At 44.8% G+C, this 26,682-nt stretch overlaps 5 protein-coding genes across 5 annotated transcripts in view; 1 reads left to right on the top strand and 4 right to left on the bottom strand.

Annotated features, from left to right (window-relative positions):
- T265_08452 (hypothetical protein) overlaps window positions 1-6,004 on the top strand; it is a gene marked incomplete at both ends in the record, with an annotated part of 34,308 nt that extends 28,304 nt beyond the window's left edge. Inside the window, 5 exons of the mRNA XM_009174259.1 lie at window positions 1,034-1,129; window positions 1,929-2,011; window positions 2,632-2,736; window positions 4,860-4,953; window positions 5,747-6,004. Coding sequence (XP_009172523.1) covers window positions 1,034-1,129; window positions 1,929-2,011; window positions 2,632-2,736; window positions 4,860-4,953; window positions 5,747-6,004 — 636 coding nt within the window. The remainder of the gene's footprint in view (window positions 1-1,033; window positions 1,130-1,928; window positions 2,012-2,631; window positions 2,737-4,859; window positions 4,954-5,746) is intronic.
- Window positions 155-9,187, bottom strand: T265_08453 (hypothetical protein; the record flags this gene model as incomplete). The annotated part of the gene is made up of 4 exons (XM_009174260.1): window positions 155-369; window positions 8,704-8,855; window positions 8,887-9,081; window positions 9,141-9,187. The coding sequence occupies 4 exons, from the start codon at window positions 9,185-9,187 to the stop codon at window positions 155-157; spliced, it is 609 nt and encodes a 202-aa protein (XP_009172524.1).
- Window positions 9,188-10,030: 843 nt separating this feature from the next.
- T265_08451 (hypothetical protein) lies at window positions 10,031-10,333 on the bottom strand (the record flags this gene model as incomplete). Its single annotated transcript, XM_009174258.1, has 1 exon — window positions 10,031-10,333. One exon carries the CDS (start codon window positions 10,331-10,333, stop codon window positions 10,031-10,033), a length of 303 nt encoding a protein of 100 aa, XP_009172522.1.
- Window positions 10,334-11,194: 861 nt separating this feature from the next.
- Window positions 11,195-16,153, bottom strand: T265_08450 (hypothetical protein; the record flags this gene model as incomplete). The annotated part of the gene is made up of 2 exons (XM_009174257.1): window positions 11,195-11,412; window positions 15,994-16,153. A coding segment is annotated over one exon (96 nt), but the record flags the coding sequence as incomplete, so codon positions are not given.
- A 523-nt stretch (window positions 16,154-16,676) lies between these two features.
- T265_08449 (hypothetical protein) lies at window positions 16,677-23,647 on the bottom strand (the record flags this gene model as incomplete). The annotated part of the gene is made up of 6 exons (XM_009174256.1): window positions 16,677-16,719; window positions 16,753-16,835; window positions 17,936-18,092; window positions 18,952-19,175; window positions 23,113-23,228; window positions 23,452-23,647. 6 exons carry the CDS (start codon window positions 23,645-23,647, stop codon window positions 16,677-16,679), a joined length of 819 nt encoding a protein of 272 aa, XP_009172520.1.
- Between the last annotated feature and the right edge of the window lie 3,035 nt (window positions 23,648-26,682).

The following is a 26,682-nucleotide window of genomic DNA, read 5'->3' as shown; positions in this document are numbered from 1 at the left end:
CCAGCGCAGTTGGCTTTCATACTTCGCTGACCGCCTCTGGCTCTCTTCCACCCTTCGCGTGCTTGTGCGAAAAGAGCCCTTCGAGGAAGTCGGTCGACTGGCATACGCAGCACGTTGGCAAGCCAGCGCAACCGATGCAGTGTGATCAGTTCATTTATCGAGGGTGAGTTATTTCTCCCGAATACCATTCGACAAACTTCAGAATTGCTGATTCGGTGTTCCCACCAGATTCGGGCAATGCTCCGAAGACATCGATGGTCAAACACTTAAAGTCTTTTGACGTCCTCAGCGCGCAGTTGCCAGGTTTCTGATCCACATAGTAATATGGAGTGCACCGGAGCATTGTAAACTTGACCCGTTGCCATAGGCCTTGGCGATCCGAACAACCGTGTGCACGGTTTACGGCTATCAAACTGAACTGGATTTGTTTGACTTCGTATTTCTAGTATGTTTGCATCTGCCTCTCGTGTACAACGTTGCAAGTTTGAACGGCTAATGTCAGGCCAACAAAAATACTCGCGCGCTATCAACTTGTTCCTGTGATATGCTATTTGCCTTAGACCATTTTAGTAGGCCTCTGATCGTAACTTCACATACAGCTGATTCCTTGAAATTCTGAATGTCCATTGTAGACTTAAATAAGATCACTAGTCTCAGTCGGATGCATTCCCCTGTTTGTTTTGAACAGTATAGCTTACACTGCCTTCTCAGTACTGAGCTGTACCACAGAATATACAGTTGGTCTGAGCCGCTGCTTGGACTAGAGCGTGAGTTGTTGAATGGCATGTTGATGAAGTCGTTTTTCTCACAAGCCCATCTTAACCCATCCAGAGATCCTCACCATGATAGCTTCCTTCTGAACGTATCCCCAGCGCCAGTTTAGTGAATCCGGCCGTGTGCTTCTCTACCGAGCTCCGTTAGTCACTCTGCAAGGCTTCTTCCAATTGAAATGGTTACCTGAACGATTGCCGTGGCCCCTTCATTGCAAGCAGTAGCTACACTTGTTCTCTTTACACGATACCCCGTTTTACAGGCGACGTTGGACGCATCTCCCCGAGTTGTGCACAATGAGCTCGTCTACAATCTGCAAGGAACATCCTCCTGGAATCCTACAATTGACTACATCGAGGTGAGCTTTGTTTTTGTCAGACCTTTTTAATTGCCCATGAAGCATTGGTGTTGAGCACTGATGTTATGCTACTGATTTCGCTGACGGAAATTGACGCAGAAACAGAGGAAGGTTAGCTGAACTGCACACTGTTTTTCCGCAAAAAACCTTGTTACATTAACAATCGAGTACATTAACTAGTGGAACTGTTTTCTTCAGCAATATTGCGGGAATTCACTTCACGTGAACTAGTCCTCGGCGACTATTTTGGCATTGTTGACAAAAACCGGACAACACTTACTAGTGTTACCTCTAGAACCAAAAGACGAACAGAAAAGTACACGTTTTGTACTTACCTCAGCCTATTTTTACGATACAAATGTACGGGTTGAGTCCACGGCAATTGTTGCTCGATTGCCTTCTATCCGATCATCGACGGGCACTTTGGATATGTTTCTAGGATTGGGAATTTCCTATGCTTATTCATCACGCCCGATTTGATCAAAGCCAAATGTCGTAGGCTCAATGGCTGTTGTGTGATCGGTGGGGGCTGCGGAATTCCGTCTACTGTATGCACTTTCGAGAGAATCTGGGTTTCCAGAAGATCCTGGAAGACTACATTAGAGAGGTGCGTGTGAATATGCCTTCCCAATGACTGGTCCACTATTAACACTTTTGTTTTGTTCTCGAGTTTGCAGGAGTACTACAATTTCTATCGCAGCTGTCGTGAACTAACCTTGCCCCTTGTCCCACCATTTCGACTTGCAGATGCATCCAGGGAAGTTCATTCTAAAACTCCTTTCTTGTATCTTTGTTCCAGTGCTTACAATCGTTTCCCTCCGAAAACATCGACATTGTACACAATGTCTTGCATTCCGTTTATGGAGGTACAATATCTCCAAGGTAAGTTTTGCTATCGTGTAGTACAACGTACTCCGATATGGTTATATAGAAACACACTGTCCAGAGCAGTGAGCACTACTGACCGAGGTGCACGTCACACACCCTTGTTCGGGTCTTCCCACCATTAAGTGTCGATGTTAATACCCTCCTCCTTACCGCCTATATATTGTGTAAATATACTTGTTAGTAACGTCCATGTTGCTTTTTCCATCCTGTGAATTTTTGTTCTTGCGTAGCTTTTTTGTAGCGGGTTGGGTTAACCCACGTGTTTTTTTTGTGATGGAGCACGATAGTCTGTGGAATTTTAGCCTACACCGCTATCAACTAGATCCGTGCGGTCTCCACACATTCCTTATGACACTCTCTTCGACTGTCCGGCGATTCTAGATTGACTCCAAAATTGGTGGGGGAAAATGTTTTATCGGTTGTGTAACAAGATTCGCGTGATAGATTTCAATTCGAATTCGTCTATTGTGATTTTTGTTCCGTTTTTCAAGGCAACTATCCGCCTGCTGCTGATTGTCCACCGTCAGTATAGTGTTTGTCATTTTTTCCCAAATACCATGGATGGGACAATAAGGACTTACGGCAATCTCTTGGCTTTTTGTTCACCTTTCTAGGGATTTCGTCCTACTCAGGCATTGGGGCGAACATGACGAATGTTATTATTTAGGTATCACTTCCGTGGAACATCCCAAATGCCCACCGATGAAGAACTGTGTCAGGTAAATGTTGTAATTGTTATTCTCTGTTTGCATTCTGTGTGTTCCGCCAGCGTGTCCCGCGAATTGTGTCAGCAAACGCGTCAGGATTTCGAGATATTGCTGAATTCCGATTACAACACGGAGAAAGTTCTTCTCCAACTGTGGTGATGGGGGATACACGTTACTTTTTGTTTTCGCCAACAAATGTTGTAGTGCATTGGTGGTAGTAAGCCACATGACTAATTTGGTTCGTCCATAAGAAGCTGAGTGTTCGGGTTCTGAGCGAATGGTTTTCATAGGATTTGAAAATAAGAACTGTAGATTTAGACGATACGTCACTGTGTCAAGGTCCATAGCGATTGTTGGTATTCGAAATGCTCACACTGTCACCACTAGTGGAGGCTCATTCTCAAGGTAACTGGTAGAGTGCGTTCTAAAGTGGTCGACTGACTGACTAAAATAATTCTTCCAGTTGTTAATGACAGGTATGGCCCAACCAATGACGTGCCCACATCATAGCGTCTTTTTCAATCTGTCGCTTTCTAACTTTTTCAGATAACTAGAACAGTTCAAAACCAACAAACGGGTTAGGCCACCACCAACAGTGCTTGACTGTTCCCCGTATCCGTCCCATTTTTGATGGAGGCAAATATTGCAGTTGGTCCACGATTCATAGCCGGAAACCTGTACCGAACTAAACTGACACCAACGAAACTGTGACGGCTGTAATCAGTGTACACCAAGCACGCGGTTTTTGCAGCTGAGGATGATTACGATGGAGGCGTCATGGGCCTTTTGGTTTTCACAAATCTTTTGATGCATCTGAATTTTTACCGCCCATTGTTGGGCGTTCCGACGCCGCATCTCGTAGAAACTTCACAATAGAACTGTATGCAATACCTCACCGAGGAACGCGCTATGCCGGAACTGGTTAAATTAGCTTTCTTATGGTCAACAAGTTTTAAAGCGTACTGCTGTAGATTTCCTCCCGCTATCGCTTGAGAGAACGCCGGTTTGTGTGCAACAATAAGCATTTTGGACTGGATTCACTAACTCGAAATATCAACGCTCAGGAAAGGCAAACAAAGCGCAGTCTAGTGACGATGATAGTTGTTTTATTGAGTGTAGTTGACTCTTGTTACAGTAATTTTACGCAGAGAAAATAAACAGGTTTATAATACGGACTGCTTTTAGCTCAAGCTGCCGCGACAGACCTCTTTCTGCTTGGCATTTCTGCTGAATACTCCAGTCCCCTCATTCAGCCTATTCTGCTTGAGCCAAACCGTACCTTTATTGTGGTTCAGTCCTCGGAACCTGAACCGTAAAGAATTTACTGCGTTTCTTTACGCGTAGAAGCTTCGTACGCTATTTACTATGAGGCCATTAGTAACAGTTGCACTCTGGAAGCCTTTCTCTGAAAAGCCCCCTTACGTCTACTTAGACATTTATTGGTGTGAATAACTGTCCCACTTGTATGTGATCAGTCAAATTGTGCATAGTCATACGACACATGCGCAAACTACCCTCAAGTTTGTATGACCAGGCCGTCTTCACTTCTTGAGAAGTAGCCTATCCCAAGTAATGGGACTGAGTTTGAAATCATACCAACCTCGCTGTCACCATGGGAGCAGCCCAACCTGGGAAGTGGCTGTACCGTGGCTTCCGGTAGCTTCTTATTGTGGTTTAGTCTTTTTATCTTCATGCGGTCTTCCTTGTGTTTCACTCTGGACATCGAGTTTGTTCGCTTTCAAACATCGACTATCAGGCTTTTCCTATAGATCGGAAAGTTGTTTAGCCAACCTACGGACGGAGTTTGTGAGCCTCATCAAGTGGATAATTTCACGTATTCCAAAACAAGTTGAGTTCTGTTTCCGGCCGGGCCTCCGTTTTAGTTCGGGGTACACTGAAGAATCCATGCCAGTGATAGAAGTGTAGGCACCTCAGACTGCTTGTCAAAGGCAAGCGCGAGACCGCTCCCATGTCCACTCTTTTACCTAATGGTTTTTCACGATAAATTCTGGGGCTGTAAAACAGTGAAGCTTCAGCATCAACACTCAGGGATGATAGTAGTGTTTCCCATTAGAACTAGTTTCGTCAACATGAGTTCTTGGGTCACCATACATAATGTGTCTTTCTACCCACAGGGCTGTACAACCAATAAGCGCCCTCATATTGGAAAACATTCCACAAGAACCGAGTCGATGCAAACTTGTTTGGATCATAACTTTCGATTTGAAGGTAAGCGTGTGCCGCTAGTTGGGGGACCGAAACGTTTGTCTGTTCTTCATGTGATTTTGCCAGTACCATATCGGAGAATTGGTTACTGTGTCATACAGATACAAGTGTCATTAAATGTGCAGTATGTTTGAGTACTTCTCAGGGATGTCATTAGTGCTTCACGAATCATCTCCCGTTGTTTTTTTGTAGTTTAATGCCAGAAGCCTTTTGTTGATTTACCAGTCTTATCTCAGACGCACTGGTTCGCATGTACTAGCAAACACTCCACTGGGATGAATGTTATCCAAGTTTGCGTTCGATTTTATTATTCAAACGGGGAACCTTGTGGTGGTGCTTTTTGTCTTTCGATTTCGGTAATCTTTCGATCGCATGTCCATTCATTGCAGATGTACAATGCGTTGTGTGGTTAGTGAGAATCGTGGGAGCCAATAGAATGAACATACATGAATGCGCGCCGTAGAAAGAAAAATCATATTTGATTAAGCCACATCGAAAAAATGGAATAGGATAAGATGTGGGGGGGGGGAGTGTGAAAACTCATGTATTTTCGTCAGAAAACCAAATCGGCTACTTCCCAGTATTTCAAAGTCAGGCAACACCGGTTTATCCTCTCCTCGAGCTTTAGCAAGTCGACTTTCTTCACCAAACACGCATCAATCACAGTACTATCAAGGTCAAATTGAATACGCACTGTTGCTCCGTTACTGTTCTCAGTCATTACTTTTTTTCCGATTCATCTGTTTCGTGTTTTCTCCACCAGCTACTTTTGCCCCAAGTGGTGGTCGACAAAGTGATGAATGCGGAGCTGCGGAACTTGGTCTGCTCCGTCCAACAACATGTTAAATCACTTCATGGTCGGGACCCAACCGCCCATCCGTTTGATACACTCCCTGTCCCGTCGGTTGTTAAACCTCGCCGCAAAAGACGCAGGCCTAAGAGGACCGCTACTGCACATCTGACAATAACGCGAGAGGAGACCTCTCAAGACCCGAGCACGAATGACGAGCTCTCTTCGCAAGATGATCGATCCCGTCTCCTACCACACGATTGACTCATTCACTTATTGAACTCAGTTCATCCCCCCGTGCTGCTTTCCACTTACAAACCCGTCCCGCTTCCGTCATTTATAATTTGGTTCTGATGGCCAGTGATTTACTTGTTGTACAAAGTTCCAAACGTCGACCTTACTAATAAATTTATCTATTACTCTTAAAAGTATCTGCACAGGGATGCAGACTTGCAAAGGGGTTACATGGGTTTGTACAGGATGTCATGCTCCACCGAAAAGCAGTTGCTAATTTCAGTAAGAAATATTTACAGTATTTTTGATTTTCAGAGAATCCCGCCAAAGTTTTTACCTCGAGACTGAAAAAAACAAGCGCTTTGGGAAAACCAAGAGACTACTCTTACAATTAGAACAATCCAACTGCATTGTTAGCATCCTTATGTATTAGGTTCATGATAAGTGTTGTTTCATGTTCCAATCACGCCACTGTTTTCACAGACTGACACGTGAGCTCTCTTGTCTGATTATTGACCATGAACTGATATTACCTCATGGGTTTGGGTTGTAAAATTTTTCCGTTCAACTTACTTTGAGACTGTTAGAAGTGATCGTTGTAGGTTAATAATCAAACCGTAAGCGACAAAAGCACGGTATGCGTCACATTTTGATTTGCTGGTGCAGATTAGTCCTTTAGTGGTAATACTGCGACAGTCAGCAGAATGTCCTCTCAACTCTATTTTGTCTTAAAGACGGAAATGTAGCCGAACAGCAACATTCTAATAGATACAAGAACCCCTCCTCCGTTGAGATAATCATCATCATCGATCGCATGACATCAGTGTCCAACACCGATGCTTCACTACCGTAGGCCAAAAGTTGATAGGCGATCGTTAACTCAGCCGCACACACGAGGGCGTTGTACTTTTGTGGTCACGGATCTTCACTCATTTTGTTTCACACCAACGAACAGGTTACAGATGACATGCCTGACCACGTTTGCTGCGGCGCTAGTATCCCAGAATGCTTATTCGCGATCCTGGCACGTCACGCGCTACTCTTAAGGTCGCTGAAAACTCGTCGATATCCCACGACCGGTTCGGCTCCCCTTGGAGTTCATCAGGCAGGTAGAAGTATATCACTGACGAGAGATTCAGGTGTGAAGACCAAACTGGCGTACAAATGAGTGTATTTGTCGAGTGCTGGGGGAATTATCATCTAGAAAACCAGTTGCATTCCAGGCTCAAACGGGAAGTGCGGGTTTGTGGGCTTCGTCCAGTCAGCATATATTCGAGGAGTGACTTCTACAAGATATCCGTAGTTGTAACAGGTTTTCGCAAGTTACCGGGAGCACCAGCCCTCCGTGGAGATGACGTAACCACTGCAACGGAAAAGCTTCACAGAACTTAGGAAGTAAAACGACAGGCTGTGCATCTGTCAACGAAACTTAGCTAGAGCTGCTTACCAACCCGTTATGTAACGGGTGGCGGTCTACTACATTCGTTAAGAGCCCCCCAGATCGAGGTAAGTCTAGTTGTTTCGCCCTTCACAAATGTTGTAATTTGACATATTACCCCAAGTGGACTCCATGGAATATTCGCTTGTCGGTTTCTCAAAACTGGTTCACGAGCACAACAGGCTCCTGAAAATAGTTCCTTCTATTGGCGGTTTGCCTCTATCGAGCCCAATATTCCCACTTTACTGGAACGGAACCAGATGTCTTCCCCATGGTGGTCTGTTCGCTGCAATGGCGTTTCTAGTGGCGGTGCTTTAGGGTATACTAGAAACGGATTTTGAGTTTTGGTCAGATATCCTTGATACAGTTTAACCTCGGTTGCTGAAACGTCGGCCTTAACCACAGTCTGTGCTTCTGCATTTTTTCAATCAAACGGACCTTGGAAGTAACTACTTCAATCGATTTGCTGTTTCTGAGATGCGTGGAGCGTCCGAATATTCCCTCAACACCTGACTGGCTGACTGAGTATTACGAGACTTCCAACGCGGCCTGTGAACTGGTTCATTAGTGCAAGTGACCCAGTAGCCGTATCAAAATACTGACTCATCTGTCACCGCATTCGTTTTCCTCCAAATCAGACACTGAGAAAATTTGGAATGGCTTCAAGTATTCTGTAGCTTGTGAGATTTTGGTGATGCTTCATCCTCCATTGTCACGAGAAGGAGTACAGCGCACTCCCACAAGAAAGGTGGGGTCCCGGGTGTTCTATCATGGAATAAACGACAACAAGAAACAGTTCCCATGCTGTTTGCACGTGAATAGTGCAAATCCAGTTGCCTCCGCGACTCACTACAATCAGAGAAAAAGGAATACAGACTAGAACGCGATAACTCTACACGACCGAAGACTTCACTCGGTTTACTTGACCCCTGGAAGCCTCATGTCTGGCTCCAGGTTAAGTTCGAGCTTTTCCAAGTGTGAAGCCAAACAATGAAAAGATGCTAATAAGCCTAAGCGAACTGGCCGCGGAACTAAGAGAGGTTAGTCACAATAAAACACGAGTACAGTAAAACTTCTTCCTATGGGCGCCTCGTATTCGAGCGTAAAATCACGATGCTATTTCAGGTAATCAGTGTAAATCCTAAAGACGCGCACATCATCATCAACATCATTGTCAGCTGTAAGGCGCCTCGTGAGCGTAAAATCACGATGCTATTTCAGGTAATCAGTGTAAATCCTAAAGACGCGCACATCATCATCAACATCATTGTCAGTCAGCAGAACCGCGTACTCGTCGTACACTGGTTGTAGCTGCCACAGTTTCGTTCACCGATGATTGGGGGCGGGGTAGGTAGCTGCGCATTGCACGCGCGAGCTGGTAAATTGATGCATAAATCCAGCACTGTCAGTCGGGTGTAAAGTGGGGGGGGGGTGGAAAAGGAGCTATGCATTGAAGGCAATAGCTTGGATGCACGAACGCCGTTGAGGGCGCGACTGGTCCATGTTTGACAATGTCTCTAACCATTGATGTGGTCCGTCTCGGGATTCCCATCCAGGAAGACGACAGTGACCAGTGCGGCTGAGTTTGCTGGTAGTGGCTTTTATGCTTCCCTCCAAGTCACTGTTTGACATCCTCTGGCTCGTTTCCACCTTTGAGGAAGGCATTCGACTGGGATACGAAGCATGTGACCAAGCAAGCACAACCTATGTGGTGGTCTGCTCACCTACCGTGGGAGAGTTATTTCTTCAGAATAACATTCGACATACTTCAGCATTACTGATCCGGTGGCCCCACTGGACTCGGGCAATATTCCGAAAATATCGATGGTCAAATATCATCAGCGTGTAGCGGCCAGGTTTCCGATCCGTGTACTAATATGGAACGCACCGCAGCATTGTAAGCTCGACTTTTGATGGACAAATTGATGCCACGCCCACGCCACAGGTGACAAAGGTTACCAAAAGCTGTTCTGGCTTTTCCGATCCGGGTGGAAATATCACCTTTTGCGAGACCACCAAGACTGATACAGCTGCCAGGTAAGCAAATTTGTCCACTCTCTTAATCGGTACTCAAATTCCAAACTGCCTGTTTTGGATCATGGAGATGCGATAAGAGCGATTTCTACAAGATCTATGTACGGTGTCAGAAAACCACTATGAATGATTGCGCATCAACTATTGTCGAGTTGGCTTCTTTTGTGAGACGGAACCCGTGCCAACTCAGTACCCACTCCGGCCCAGGTGGCACATCGATCGGAGTCAACCATGGCTACTATGTGGCTGATGCCCTGACATGAATTTTTCAAAACTATACGCGTAGCATTCTTCATAAACCCACATGAATACTTATTCCTGTATGAATGATTCTTATATACTTACCCGGATGGGAGCATGACGTTTGAGTCGCCACAATCGCACGCACCACCGGCGAGACTCTTGAACTTATTGAAATCATGCCCAACATGGTTGCCGGCCATGAAGCAAGAACTACACAAAGACATACTGGGCGAGATGCCACAAGTTCGGCATCTATATGCAAAGTAATTGATGGTCCAAACCAAACTGCAACGAGCTGAGTAATCATATTCTTTCACTAAGGATACATAAGATATATGTAATCAGAACATACGTTTTCTGCCGAGATTCTGGATGCCAGAATCGCCAGCAATCAAAAACTCGAAAAGCTTCGTAAGAAAAAGCATTTTCGCTTTTTTCATTCGGAATCTATCCGCCGAAAAACAATCATAACGGAAAATATCTAGGACACCCTTGAAGACGACGGAATCCACCTGTCCGCCAACACATGCATCGCAAAACTTCCGCCGCCATTCATCTTTGCTCATGGAGAAGTTAGAGGATACGTGACTGATGAAATCATCAGCAGATTTTAATTCCGCGTCGGGCAAATGGAAAAAATCCATCTGAAGTACCGAAAACGACTAAATCCTCGCCGGCGTCGAAAGTCCCGCCCACAGCTTAGGGGTGCACTCCAGGTCAGAACTTCAGGACAGGAGCGTACGAGGGACGGGATTGGGCATGAAAGCCTCATAGGGTGAATAGCTAATCAATAGGTTGCGTTCATTGTCCTGCGAGCGACTACTGGCTGCAGGAGTAGAATAGTGTCCGTTCGTTTGATTATCATTTTAGGCCCCAGCGGAGCTGCACTCCACTCTTGGTGCCGCCACCCAGCGCTAGTGGCCTCACAGAGGCACTTTTCCAGTCAAGCCACGCCAAAACACCCAAGAATCCAGGACAGTTCAGTTCAGCGTCCAAAGACGCGGACACCGGATAGGTTGTCACTGCGTCACTGCTCCCCAACAAGACACCCATCCAAATGCAGGAATCCGCACGCTTATGGCTTATAAAAGTTTGCATAAATCATTGACGGATGAAATCCCTTATGGATGAGGGCTTTGCTAAGAGCAATCTTTTCCATAAGTGATCATCGAATGGAGAAACACGACGTGATATTCATGGTAGGTTTAATTAACGAAAAGTAACCATGGGTGACCTCCATATTACTAGTAGTGGTTTGAGGTCAACGGCTTCAATTCGTGTGCGCCACCGGTTGTGTGACCAGACGCTACCTGTCATTGTCTCCAGTCAGAGGTGTTTCGTCTCGGGGTTCTCATCCCTGAAAATGTCAGCTACCAACACAACCGAGTTTTTCACCCATGGTTTTCATATTTTCCTGTTAATTCTGCGCTAGGAATGATAAAATACATACCGTTCCCCAGTGCAACCGACCTACAGAGTGTACTGCGCGCAAAGCAAGCATATTTATTGCTTTAGTTCAGACGCGATGCATATGTCATATCCTGTAGATCGAGATGGCTCAGTGGTTAGAGAACAAAGCTGCTGACTGGAAGTTCGAACCCGATCTGCATTTTGACTCTCCCCGTCTAGGCTTGGGCGACCTGACAGTATTCCAGCCCTCGTGCTTACTTCGGGCAACAACCTCTCGGCAGCTAGGCACCGAAAAGGTGTTACAAAAGAATGACTATCAAATCCGATGAGGTAGAATTCACAGCATCCAGTATTTGACTATATGGTTGTAGCTTTAGTTGAAAGTTTGTGAATTTATTGGTATGCATGTTGCATGAGTGAAGTTAACCCCACTTCCCCCCAAACACCGTAATTCTTGGTGTTAGTAAGTGTTCGAATGATAGCCATCTGGATGGAGTCGTCATTCAACCCAATACTTCCCACATCCAAAAATGTGTACCCTCTTCCCAATACTATCAAAAAATCCGTCTGGTCAGGGACGTTATGGACGTAGTTATCCTTAACACCGGTGTCCGTTGATGCAGTCACGCCTGTACTACGGTTCAATTCTGGACTCGGGCACCTCGAAATGATTGCGATAGGCCAGCACTAAGTCCCTTCCCCATCCACTTTTATTCTTTTCTTCACAACAACAAGGCCTTTAAACAACTCGATTGCACGGCCGCGAAGCATCGGTGTTGAACACTGATGTGCTTTTGGTGGTAATGTTTGAGAATATCGTACTGAATGTACCAGTTTTCTGAACAGTTGAATGATGAGCCAATTTAAAAACTATGGTGAAAGTGCTGGTGACTAAACAACGAACGTTTCGACTAATACGAGTGACTTTTATCAAAGAGCAAATCATTGGCAGCAAAACAATACTAATGGGACTAGCAAGGTACTGTCACATGCGTTGTGATTGGTGTGCATATCATGTGTGGCCTGCAACTTTCATACGCACATGTGTAAATGCTTCACATAGGACTTTGGAACTGTTTTGTGGTGGCGCTTGTGGGTCCTTCTGTTTGAGTCGCTCTTGTATGGTAAATTAGGCCAGATCAAGTAACCGATAACCCAAGGCTATCAAACCTTTTGACGCACGATGCGAATAGCAACTGATTCAGAACAGCACCCCCGTGCATAGAAGTCGACATTTTGTTGCAGCATGCCAAAGTTGTTATCAGCATCTTATCAAAATTGACCCGATGGTTCTAAGCATGGAGTATGATAGCCAAGTCACGCTCCAGTTTGTCCAGTTTGCTCGCGTTTCTTAGAATGGCGTTCATGTTCGTTGATACGAACCTCCAATTGTCTGCCTGGCTCATACGCACGCGCAAGCGGCAGGGCACACATAACATTCACGCCAATCAGAGCACTTTTGGCAGTCTCTCACTAGTCAGATTTGTGATGTTTCAATGTCAGTCATCCGTTCCTTGATAAAGGCACCCTCGGAGGTCCAAACGTCAGTCATTTGGTATACCTCCTGGGTAGTCCACACCGTTTTCTCAACTACTTCGAACTCCCTTTGGTGATGATTTATCACAATTTGAGGACTTCTGCAACATTATCAGTGCAGCTTGCTGAGAAGAATATCTGTCAGGTACGAAAATTTCGAAAGTGGTTTGACGATTCATAGTCGCATTGTTAAGATAATTCACTCCAGTGAAACTTGTTGTTGAGGGAGAAAAGGAGTCGACGTTGTAAAGTTTTTTGTCACGTGTATCTGCCTCCTGCCTGAAGTTAGAATCCTGTCGCACCATCACGCAGCTGTGATTGATCGGCTGGAGTCATTCGCGCTCAGTTTAGTCAAACGGGGTCGCATTTCTGATTGCCCATACTTTTTTGGGTGGTGGTGACGCAAGAAGTTAAGGTGGTTGGCCCTTTTCAAAGAGCTAACCGGCTACGGAAACAATGTTGTTACGTCGTTCAACGTAGGCGTTGGGGATGGTGCCACCGTCACGGTTAGACCGAACGGGGAAATGCGTGTACTACATCCGGCCCGCTGTTCCAATTCCCAGGATTTCGTGTTTGGTGGAGCAAACGATGGTGGAACAAAACATCTACACGACGGACTTACTAGGTTTACGGCTTTTATGGCAGCAGTGCCACAAAATCGATTTCAAAAATACGACTTGTGGTTTGTGACCTTTGCAAAGCAAACACGTACTTGCTAGTAACATGCTACGCATAAGCAGACATAAAGCTAACGAGAACTGTGTATCTGCTGAGCAAGCTCCAGGCAGGGCGAAACCGGCATGGACTGTCGAGGAGTTTCCAGTAACTCCGTCAGTAACGCGTTTTATCACGTTACTGGGCATCATTTGTTTATTTGCATCTAAGATCGATGAAGGTCTCATGGACCACACTTGTCTAACTGTTTCCCCCTGTTATACTCCCCTACCCTTGGGTTCAAACGTATTCCTGGCACATAAATGCAGCGTGATTGGAAATGTGGGTGCCATATATAGACTAATACGGCCACGGTAGATCAACACGTAAAGGCTGAAAAGAGGCTATACACCCCTACGGGGATACGAACACGCATACGGTTGTTTAACTTATCTGACCATTTCGCTGAAGGATTTCTCTGACCTTGTCACGCCAAACGGCTTGCACTCCAAAACCCAGTTTGGACCTGACTTGTTCATCGAACGGCGTGGATGCACGTGTGCCCCAATGTATACAAAGTGCAGTTACGGCATGTCGGTTTTTGCACGGCTGATCATATACACACGAATTCGTACGCATCCTGTAACATCCACACGTGCACGCTCAAACTAGCGCCGTAGTCTGCCCGACGATTACTGTAATCAGCTGTTGATCAAACTAATTTCAGCCTTTCTATCGTTGGATGTTGCGCTACAGTTCCCTGATCGACCGTCGCGAAACAATGACAACTAAATAGGCAATTGGAAGAGGAATACTAATGGTTTATTGCTAGATGGCGCCAAATCGACACATTCAAACAAAAAATCAATATGCAAATTCTTCCGCATTTTTTGTGGTTATTCAAGGGTGGATTCTACGGCTTTGTCACAGAGTATTTTGAGATGATGCACTAATTATGGAAGAGTAATTTTCACCCTAGAATTAGCAAAAACGCCCCGTAACTCTTTACTTGCTTGATTTATACATTGTACATGCATCCTTTGTGAATATATATTTCAAAAAGTTGAGATCAAACAGTTGGAATCATAGTTTCAAAATGTCATAATTGAGCCACGCGTTTGCCAACCGGCTTGTACAGCCGTTAAATTTAACTTTCGGATCTTTGCTTTAAACAGCTGTGGAATAACTAAAAAAATCATGGGATTACCAGTGAATAATCTGCGTTTATCATTAATTTCTGTAAAGGACTCAGTAGATTATAACCTTGACAAACACTGACCATATTTTTGATACAAATCAGCTGAGTAGTATCCGTGAAATGGGTGTTTGCAGTGCTCACTACTAGCAGCAGCTCTTCACCGACGTCGTTCGTGTTCACACACTATTATACTCCAGACGGACTCTTACGACACTCATTAAGCATGTACTGTGCCCCTTCATTATCGTTACTGCCAGAGATTTCCCCTGATATCACTGATCCTCAAAACCCTATAACAATGTAGCCAGATCTAACACGTTTTCTCGCTGCACAACAAACGTGGACTGAATTTTCTCAACATGCCTACCGAACTCACTCCACATTTTCGATCTTCATAGAAGCTACCACCAGGAGGCGGTTTCAATTCACCCGAAACAGGGAGGTGGAAAAACACCTGCCTGTGTTGAGCATCTCTGACTTGTACAAAAGGTGACTGTTTGTTCTTAACAGTTCAGGAAAGCTGTTATCGTATGAGTTTACAGGATGAGGAAAGGATTATTTCGTGCCAGGATGTCACGGCACAATCTATTCAACACTCGGCATGTGGGTGCATAGCCCGCCTAGCCCCCCAACTCAGAATGACTCATTCAAACGCTAACCCAGATATCCCTTCACCGGTCGATATTTTTTGGAAGACTTATGAGTCTTCTGAGCACGTATAGATGTGACATGCAATCGATGATGTCAATTGTACCGTGTTGTCAAGCCATTTGTGAAAGTAGCATCGCAACCTAAGAACACTTTTGGCATGATCTGTCCGGATACAGTTTTGAAGACTGTTCTACGTGCGAATCGTAAAAGCACCAGCTGCACTCGTCCAAATAGTGTCAAGCAATAAAAACTGCGGCCAAACTTGACAACCATCGATCGCGGTAAGGTATTTGTGATAAACCAATATCAAGGGTTAATGGTAGGGAATGCGAGATCCAAACAGTGATATACAGAGCAAATCAAGGAATAATGTGAATTTTCTTGTGGGCGGACGCCAAGGTTTTGGAGATCAGTTCGTTTAAGGCAAAAGGTGATAACATAGCCACCGTAGTGTGAAATTAGTATACGAGGCGAGTAATTTGACCCTTAGTACTTTACAGGTATCCCAAGAAAGATCCGATGGATAAAAGAAGTACTTGGCCTCTTCTGGACCTGGAGTCAGTTTCGGAGCGTGCACCAGGTTGCGCAAGCTAAGATATTGCAAAAATTAATTTGCTTACTTATTTTATCACAGTAAACTTCGATTGGGTATACAAACCGTCCTTCGTCCTATCTGGTTTCTTGGGGTTGGCGATGAAGCCAAATGGTAACTCTGTGTGGACCAATTTCTGATTTATTTCTGTCCAATTACCCATACACAATTCTCCAGTCATTTTCCATGAGAATCGGTTTCCTAACCTTCAGTGGATTCTGATTCCCGAGATAGTTCAGTCGTTAGAGCGCGAATTTACTGACCGGAAGGTCCGCGGTTTGAACTCAACCTCTGCCTCTCGACTCTCCCTGTCTAGGCTTGGACAACCTGACAGTATCCCAGTGCTCGTGCTTCCTTCTGGAGGTATGACGGTTTGGCATCGAAAGGGTGCTACAGCTGAACGATTCCCAAGATCTACCAGGTCTTATACGTGTATCTAGTGATTGTACTCCCTTAAAAAGTTTGCACCATCGATTGAACTTCAGTCGTATCACTATGTGGCCAAAACGTTGCAACTCCAATAGTGCAGTGTGAATGAAAAAACAGCTCACAATAACGAAATGCACTCATTTGCACACCAGTTTGGTTTCCACGGTATACTCAACTGAACCTTTCGTTTATGATGTGTATGGACCTTGAGCTATATAAACTATTCATTTATTTATAAACTCAGAACCATGCGTCCATTGGCCGGTTATAGGATAGGGAAAAGGACTCATTCAATCTAGCCGTTCTCGTTCTGTCTGCAACAGCCACTGAGATAAGGAGCAGCGAGACAGATGAACGGACAACATTACACCTATAGACCAACAAGACTGCCCTAACCGACGCCCAACTTAGAATACGAAATCGGATACCATCAAAGCAATGATCACCGAAGAAATTCATCAAGCATTCATCGGTAAAACAATGTATTTGACTGTACACTGGGACGGTTGAAGAGTACTCATTGATCAGCGTGGAACGGATATTCCGGATGATGCATCTGACTAGAAGAAGGTAGCCAGAAAAGAGAAACCTACTTTTTGAAGCGGAATTGACGTTCATTGAGACCCATTGTGTTCAACAAATTCATCTCTTCAGAAGTGAGCTCGAAGTCGAATACCTGTAAGTATGAAAAAATTTGCCACTCGACTGATTCCAAAGGAAGGAAACAGAGACTATCGCTGGAGTTATAGTGAAAGGCAAACAAAGGAGTAATAAGCTTTACAGCTATTAAAATGGGTAGGACGGGACTTCTGTGTGGCACAGATGGCGTCATATTTGGTCTACAGGTCAAAGGGAGGTGATTTATGTTCGCGCGTAGATAATCTCAAGCTGCGTACTGATGGAGGTGGCTCGAGCTGCATATCTTGTTACCAGTAAATTTGTGACTGCTGGAAGTCATTGACAGTAGTATTCGTATACTTGAGCAAACATCGAATATATTCGAAGAAAAACGGCTTCCGCTTTGGGGTCCAATGTGTTCTCAGTGTGCTCAGTTCGCTACCGGTTTCCCCAAGTCAGCTTCTCTCATATCGTCATCTACTCCTAAATTCACCCCTTTCTAGGCGCCAAGAACAAGACATAACCCTTCAGGATCTTTCCGAATCTCAAACCCACTTTTCACTACTCTTTGGTAACAACACTTCTCTCTGATAACGCAAAATGTCCTAGAACCCGAGAGGCCGTTTTTAAAACATGTCTTTATCATGCTTGAGTTGCTCTAAGTTACCTTGAACCCACGATACAGCACTGAAATCTACTCACCCAGGGACCCGAGACCTTTTTCCTGTAGATAAAGCCCTTCGAGAAGATTTCACCCACTACATGGACTAAGGTCATCTAGTATTGAAAGAATGTCACAGTTTAACTCCAACATAGTACGATTCCCACCGAATTATTCACAAAACATATTCAAAGCTCCGAATATGCGCGACCTCAGTATGCAACCAGTTACTTCGTGTGTATCTCATAGGAATGAGAAATGATATTCGGGCAGTGGCAGATTTTGGGAAAATTATGAAGCTGTTCAAGTGGAAATACAAACCGGCACGAAGCTTGGTGAAACAAGACCAAACTGCAGACTAAAAAAGGCGCAACCACAAGATACAGTGGGCTGAACGGAAACGTGAACTCACAAGGTGCTCACAGACTGAGTTGACTTAATTAAGGTTTATCATTTACCTTACCACTTGGGACCAATAGACTGAGTGTTAAGCTCACCTGAGCATTCTCTTTAATCCTTTCAGGTTTGACCGATTTAGGGATAACAATGAGACCACGCTGAATCAAATATCGTAACAAGACTTGGGCACTTGATTTCCCCTTCCTGACGGCAATATCTGATATCCATTTTTCGTTCAGGAGATTTGTCCTTCCTCTGTTAGAGTGCAGAAGAGAGGCGAAAAAGCAGGAATATAAAAGCAAAACATATCGCCTCCTGGAATTGATTTTGAGTAAAAAACGACCGTTGATACTAAGGATATGTACCTATGAGGCCCCAAAAGTGGACTGGCCAGTTTTGTCGGGCTACGTTTTATGCAAACATAAGAGATAGCAAACACAACAGCAGATAGTAATGATGCGGGGGATCATTGAAGTGGTGTAAACCGGCATTTGCGAACTTGTTTGGTGATTCGACAGGTATTTCAATCCGGGACTGCACCCCCGGTGCAATCTTTAGTGATTCAACTGTGTAATAATCACGCCGGATGAATTTTGACCAACGATTCCGCACCGAGTTCATTTACTTAAACTAGGGAAGTGGACTTGGCAAAATTGTTGAAGATAACAATATCTGTACGCTTTAACAGCTTTCTACAGTATGGTCTTTGTGTGCTTGGCTACAGACGCTTCGGCACACGGCACAGAACATAGGCCAATGGAACTCATGCATCAATTTGCTGATGTGATTGCCTGTCGAGGCGTAGACACGACGGTGCATGTTTCGTCAGCTACACTGGCTCTTATACGATCTATAGAATCAAACAAAAATTCCACGGACTAATGCAGTAGGTACAGTGCATAGCACACACAAGCAATGGCCTATTCTTCACGCATCTTCCCACTTAGTGTAATCACCTCTCAATACGACCAAATTCGCTTGGGTCTTCGGATTCGTTAGATTGAGACTATACTGAATTTGATTGAAAGCAGTTACCAGGAAACTGATAATCATGTGTGGTGAGGTTTACTGCGAGGGAATACCAGTGAACATGAACAAAAACGGCGAAACACACCGAAATCCACCGGGTGAGCCTAGTGGTGCGTAGGCCGTCACTGTGATACCAAGAGATTGGGCGTAACTCACAAGCTCCGAATTCGGAAAGTTGACATGTGCCTCAATTTGCAAATTGATCGGTTTTATGCGACACTCGGTCAAAATGCGAAATATCTGGTGCTTGTTAAAGTTGGATAGTCCGATGGATTTGACTAGACCGGCATCCACCAGGTTTTCCATTGCCTGAAACGAAGAAAGAATGGATTCTCAAGATTTCCGAAAAACGAAGAGATGGCAGATTGGAAAAATGGAGAGTGGAAAATTTGGGCAGTTTCTCAGGCAACAGCCAAATAGGATAAGGTCGAGAAAAGGAAACGAACCGTCAACCAGGATGAGAATTGCAGGCAGTGGCACTTTGGGAAGTGCCGCTGCCTAACTTATTGGGAATCCTATGTAGTTCGCCACTTCAAAGCCCTGAGTTGGGATGCTGAGCTATAACCTATTAAACAAATATGGGTATACTCTTCACTCTACGCACATATCCTCTCTAACGTTAAATCGGTTCAACAGTTTGTATCTCCCGCTGCCTCTTTTGTATTAGTTCACGCGGTACCACCGATCTTGAGGGTTAGTAACCTGACGCATCGCAAGTTTCCGAACAATTTACTGTTCCAGGCTTTTTCCGTTTAACAGCAAGGTTTCTGTCTGCGGCCATCCTCTTTATCTGTTCCATATCTCGCTACCCCTGTGTATCTGATATCAAAAGTCTTTCTTATACCACGCTTCCTTAAACAGTATTTTCTTCGTAAAATCCACACGCTCCTCAGGTCGTACTTTCGGGACTTTATCCTACTGACCGGAAAGATAAGCGTCAGCTTTTGGCTCTCATTCGTGAAAAGCTTGTTCGTCAGACGATCATAATCATCATCATCATCGACAGCATGACACAGTGTTCAACACCGATGCTTCGCTACCCTTAAACGACCCCAGAGTGATGTATGTCGTTTATGATTGGATTATATCATTCCGTTCATCCATGGCCGCATCCTGCAAAGTTGCAATCGGCAACACTAGAGACAACTATTGATCGGAAGGCAGATAAACTATCGAAACACCCAGGCTGATCAATCTGGCCAAGAGTAGTCAGCCATAACTTTTGTTTCTCCTAATTTGTTCTAATGACATTCTCAAAACTTTCCCCATGAAAAACAAATTTCCGTCAAAATTCTGTGACCAATTTCATTGCACCTTCCAACTCCGTGCCAGTTACTTAGCACCACCAACCTATTTTCTGTTGTCTAAAGTCACCACCTGACCCCGACGGTAGCACTCTCAAACTGTACGACACTTTCATCGACCAGCAGAATGCTTTTGCGCTTTTCAGGCATATCTCTCTAGTCCTTGATGTACTGAGATATACTACACAATCCTGAGCGACCACAATAATTATGGGCTGATTTCCAATACTTTTACTCAATTCAAAGTTTTGGAGTCTATCCTCCCCCAAAAAATTCAGTGCGATCTTGAGGATGGCGACCTCCTGACCGATTGGCAATATAATCTTAAATACAAACGTTTGTTCTGTGACAAGAATAATATTTGCCCCTTGAATTATTCAGTGAAACACAAGTTTACTAGACAAGACATCTGATTGTTAGGTGTGCAGATTTCTTCGAGGGCCTCTTCTTCGAAATTTACGGTCTGCACCAAACCTCACTAAATGACTTGAAATTTTCATGAGCTGCCGTTTTATCCAAATACACACTGGCGTCCTTGCCCCCTGGCCCCAGAAGATCAGCGTAAGAGCTTCCCGAAACGTTGCATGCCCTGCATTCACGGCAGTGGCTTATTGTTGTAATTTTCTACACCTATCGTCCCACAGACGACACCACTCTAAAATGCAATGTGACAATCCAAACATTCTTATCATAGAACACTGAACTGAACAATACTTTGGAGTAGAGAACGTCGGCTGCAACAATGCTTATCTGGCCTAATTCCCCTCATGTACCAACCTTCGTCCGCCGCTCCCCACCTAACATTCAACCTTCGAACGAACCCACTATTTCTACACCATCCTTCTTGGGCTATCCGTCAACGATAACTTTCCGTGGTTCACTCAATCAACTTCAATCGAACTCTATTCTGATTCTGCGGGCTTCCCAGCTCTGTCCAATTTCTTCCCCGTGAATCTCATATTCGCCTTGATCAGGTGCATTCCTGTCAAAATTGGGCTAGGGTGCCTTGTTTTACCATTTCTTGCTTGACTGTATTCAGAATAAATTTATGTGCCTCATCGCCACTCTGACAGATAGGTCGCAAAAACCCACATCGTCACAATGTGACTTCTTTTGCTTTGTCGAAGGCATTCGACAGGACCAGCCCCTATCTACCTTTGCTTGTCTTTTGGCCGTGATGTCTACCTGTTACCGCGCAGCCATCCCTAATGAAATTTGCTTCCGCTGGACAGTCTGTCTCCGGATCTTCCCACCACTCTTGGTTCCCAAAGCCTCGCAAACTTCAGATCTTCAAACGTATCGGTGTGGCGTACAATTTAGTGGTTGATGGAAGAAAAGAGAACTGAATGAGGAGGGTCTCATCCCAACCACGGCAATTCTCGAACTTATAAACCAGACGAATTTGAACGAAGTAAGACACAATTCTTCCTAGATGCTGGTATCGAGGAACCAAACACATGAAAGTATATCAGTAACGCTTTGGAAACTATATAGCTGTAAGCAGATAATTGCACTTTGATGGTATTTTATCGACCGGAAACGCTTGCAAAATAACTACCAAGCTCGCCGAACAGACCAAAGGTCGCTTGATCAACCACCAGTACGTCCCATGGGGACCGCTACTCCGAGCACTTGAGTTGGGTTGCTGGTACCTTAACCACGGAGCTATATGGATCCCTAGAGCTCATTAGCAGTGCACATTCTTCGCCTGGATTTGAAACCTAGACATCCGAAATACGGCGCAGACGCGTTACGATTGCTTCCACAACCGCCTAAGACTAACGAAAAATACTCCGTCTCATGTACATTCGAAGACTCGTTCTGTAAAACTGGTGGTCTTAAAAGAAACCTTAACTCGGGAAACACACTCATTTGCTAATCAATTTGGTTTCCATGAGAGACTCAACTGGTTCTCTCGTTTATAAAACTGAATTGCTGCAAAACAGACGCCTCATGATTCAGTTGGCACGACATTCGAGGATAGTCCAAAGACCGTGAATGGTCTTCCTTCCCACAACCGCTGGAGTACATGTCATGTGGAAACGCACCAGCAATTCGGAATGGCCGGCAAACTGATAGGAAGCTTCACGAACCACATTTCCTAATGTTATTCACTCAGAGCTGCCCCATTGAGGTGATGATCAGGTAAACAAGCGTCACAGTTAACGGTCCCTAGACTATCAGATTATGTGATTCTGTATTGTTGTAAAACCAGTCCATTTTCCATACCCTCCTGTTGGTACGTTCAAGTGCTTGGCTTTTGTATCAAGCATCTTCCAGTGAAGTTCCTTAGTGAGGATTTAGAATCACAAAAAAAACAGTCGATAAATGCCCAGTAGGAGCATGGTAGGTTGGAACTAATTTTTCTGAATACCGCCCTTCGTACTGCGGACAACTTCTGTGGAGATAGGCTATAGTTCCGTGATTACTACAGAGTTGAGTTGAAGCAGCGTCCCCTATACTACTCAGCCTTATCCGAGGGTATACCTTCAGCCTTTACCTGCCCTCACGGCAGCAAAAGAAACTTGTATACCCGCCCACTGAAATGGAATACGTGCTCACACACGCCGTTGAGCCCTAGTAATGATTGAGAGCTTCCTTTGAGTCATCTGTTTCACAGGATGCGGCCGCGATCGCGCACAATGAACAATTCCAAGCTAGAAAGGGACGCGGACCGTTCGTTAGTAGCCAAAGATGGAGCCGCCTCGTAAGGGCACGGGAACCATCCTCTATCCTTTCACCCCTGGTTATAGTATGAAAGGAAAAGAAGACTAGCTTGTGTGGTCAGCGTTCTTCTAGGTCACTTGGTGCGAGAAACCTGTGGCCATAATAATAAAAAAATCAAGAATACAGATAGTAATGGCTGTTGGCGTGCTAACATGGTACTTAGCGTCCTAATGGTACGATTCAAAGATGTTTAGATTAAAATCTCTCAGACTTACTTCCCAGGTATCAGTAAGAGGGACCTCATCTATGGCAATGGTTACTCCATCTGGTCCCACGGGAAATAGGCTCGCACCAGGCTGCTGATACACGCTAAAACGATTAGAGCACATACCTGAAACGCCATGGGTGAGTGCATCAAGTACAAATCAATATAATCTAGACCAAGATCGCTTAAACTTTGTTCACAACATTTTTCTACCAGCTCAGGACGGAAATATGTGCACCATAGCTGAAAAATCAGAAGGACTTCTGCAATCATCAGTTTACCTTCGATACAATAAACATCTCGTCGCGCCTCAAACCCAGGTGCTCCATGGATGATCTTAACGCATTACCTATCTCTTTTTCGTTTCCATACAAATAAGCACAGTCAATGTGCCGGTACCCAGTTGCGAGAGCAACAGAAACTGCGTCTCCAACAGCTGTGCGGGAAGACTGGGGTTGTTGAGCAGAGCTTATGACACTCACTCGCCAAGTTCCTAGACCCAGTACTGGAATGTCATGTAACTCGGACGGAGACGGTGTAAACATTGAGAATACACTAAAAAGGAATGAAAGTGAGGTTACATTCAGTAGGATACTAAAATCTGTATGGCATAACGAGTAGTGGGTTGGAAATTCTTGAATTCCATTACTAGTGTTTTTGTCTGTGTACTTTCTCCAAAAAAGCGAGCGGGATGCTTCGGTTTACTTTTCTTTTACTGTGAAAGACACGTACACCAAAGACCGAATAACCCACCTATCAAGGGACATCCTAATTATAAAGTGACAGTGTAAAATAATATATGAACGATGTGTGTTCCGGGAAACCTTTATCTAATCGTATCGACTTAGTCTTAGGAATCAAATTAGGGAATCTGTCCTCATTCATTCCCACCATAGTGTACAAATGAACCACTGGTGTTCACGTGATTAGAACAAGCAAAATACAGCCAGTTATTTGCACGCAGTACACTTTAGAAGACTCATGACAACCAGATACTTGAGGGACAAAACTAATTTGCGCATGTATTGTCCCTTGATGCGTGTCATACGGCCTGATTTCTATATTCTGGCTGAGCTTGAACGCAGGAAACACACTTTTAATAAGTCATTGGCGCTGTAGGTAGGCCTGGGCTTACGATGTTTGCCTTTTTATAGACAAAGGCGGACAGGATTCATCCCATATTTCGAATACTTCATACATCATCTTCCAGGGCCCGCATCCTCTTTGTTTGAGTCCGTCACATCTAGGTGAAAGTAAGAATCGCAAATATGAATCTAGCCTCTCCGTTCATACACTTCAAGGCGTATGAAAGCGGTCTTTCTCAGTCCCTGAAACCAGTGAACCTGATATTGTTATCCTAATGCTAAAAGTCATTCGTCTCTGTGGGACAAGGTGTAACTGATTGTTAGCGATTGCGCCCAAGCATCCTCCTACCATAAACGGTAGTTGTCAGCTATTGTGGCACTAATCACGTGTTTACTCCCCTGATCTTCAGAACTCCCAACCAAAATCCCAGTGATGAAGCTCATCCTCCATCTAATGAGACGATCAGTTATCACAAACAATGATTTTCATGATGTCAGCTTAACTGTGACAGAATTTTTCCACTCCATGGTGCCTACAAGGACAATTCAAGCATAGTAATAATCTAAATTCACATAATAAAGGCATTTGAACGTTCTCCACACAGCTGCAGCTTCTAAAGACAGGCATTCTGTTCCATAACTTACATTATGAGTACGAAGAAAAAAACTGTCTTCTATGTAAACAAAAAGTAAGACAAAACGAACATTTTTTCTCACTCTGCTGGTGGGAGTGATGTACCTTAAGGTAATACCGCAATAATCACACGGTAACGAGATTCCAAGCCAAATACACTCGACTTTCGTTAGGGCTGCGCGTTGGTTGGACAAATAGAAAAGGGAAATATGCGATGAGTCAAGATGAGTTCCGAATCGGTAATCGCTGTAAGGGCACCCTCCTTGCCGGCTGTTGGAACATTTTCTATCGCAACAACCTTTATGTCATCTTTCAATTGTCATTCGGCTGCTGAATCACCGTCCTTAGACTAAATGTATACATCTCAGCTTTTAGCCTTAATCAACTGCGGCATTTCGCTATTCAGAAAATTCGTTCCTTCAACCAGTAATTCAGTAGAGTATGTGAATGCGTACGAGTATGATCACGGGCAGCGAATACCACAGTAAAATCGGACGTAGAACACGAAAAGTATACATAAATGTACCACAGTTTACCAGGTACCAGTCTCACTGCCACCGGTGACATGTGCAACCGTGAATTTCACACTTACAAAGAATATCATGTCAACCAATATCGCGTGGTGCCATCAGCTGGGTCACCTTACTTGCTGCATACAGCAGGGTGGGTAAGCAAAACAGGCTACTACTGATGTCTTCCTTCTTTCTCTTTCAAACACGTTTTGTTCCTCCTCTCCGCAATCCATCAATATCTCTCCTCTTGTAGGCCTGTCAGTTAGGACTGATAATACTCTTCGTCCTGCGTCAACTTTAGCAGCAACATGCACGCGTCATCCGGCGCTGACTTCCTTAGGGCATCCCGAAATCAATCTTCCAGTATCGCCACCAGTCTATCTGGTCGCCTTCAACGTCCGTACCTCAAAACAAGCAGGTTAACATGCTGCTCTTGCTCCCAAACTGGAATCGCTTGACACTGATGCGAGCTGAGTACCAGGAATAATAATTCAAGATGCAAGCACAGTGGCTGAGATAACTGCTCTATCACTCTCCACTCGTTTACGGTTAGGTACCTACAAGCCACTGCGGCAAGGTGTGAGGTGTTTGGAACCAGTCACCGAACGGAAGGATCCTTGCTTGCTTGGATCCATGTTGGTAGCCACCTCTGCGCGGTTCGTCTGGCAACGCGCAAGTGGGGATTCGATCGCTGTCTGTTTGCAGTGTCCTGTTGGAGCTCCTAAGCCATCAAAGAAGTTTTATGACGCCCGGAATGCCCTGATTCGGTGGTCGGGAGCTCAGATATAGCTGTGGTTGATGGAAATATGAATGTACAAGTGGACGAGCCTAGCGCTTCTGAGATTCAATCAGGTGGTCCAGATGGATTGGATTCGGTACGTACGGACTATGGCAAGAAGAGACCGGAACCTTGTAGTAACGGTGTTTTCCTCAGCTTAGGTCTCGATCCGAGCCTCCCAGGCTAGCGTTCACATCAAAACAACCACCAAAGGTGCACAAGATCTATTAATGTCCAAAACGAAGTCAAGAACAGTTGTACGCCGCTTCCTATATATAGCGCAAGCGGTTATAAACTGGAATTTCCGACGCGTTCTGGATGCGCCAAGGTGCACAATATTAATGTCCAAAACGAAGTCAAGAACAGTTGTACGCCGCTTCCTATATATAGCGCAAGCGGTTATAAACTGGAATTTCTTTCCGGTTCTGGATGCGCCATTGGCGACCGGCATTTAGCCAATACTGGGTCATGATTGGCTGTTGGGTCCAAATTGTTGACCAATCAGATCTCGTCTTGATGCCGGACCGGCAAGCGTCCCGAATTCTGGGCCAACCTCGAGCGGGCCAGGCTT

The sequence above is a fragment of the Opisthorchis viverrini genome (genome assembly GCF_000715545.1).
Source record: "Opisthorchis viverrini unplaced genomic scaffold opera_v5_217, whole genome shotgun sequence".
NCBI classification, from domain to species: Eukaryota; Metazoa; Platyhelminthes; class Trematoda; order Opisthorchiida; family Opisthorchiidae; genus Opisthorchis; species Opisthorchis viverrini.
The sequence above is the reverse complement of the archived record's forward strand: the minus strand, read 5'-3'. Positions and strand labels throughout refer to the sequence as shown.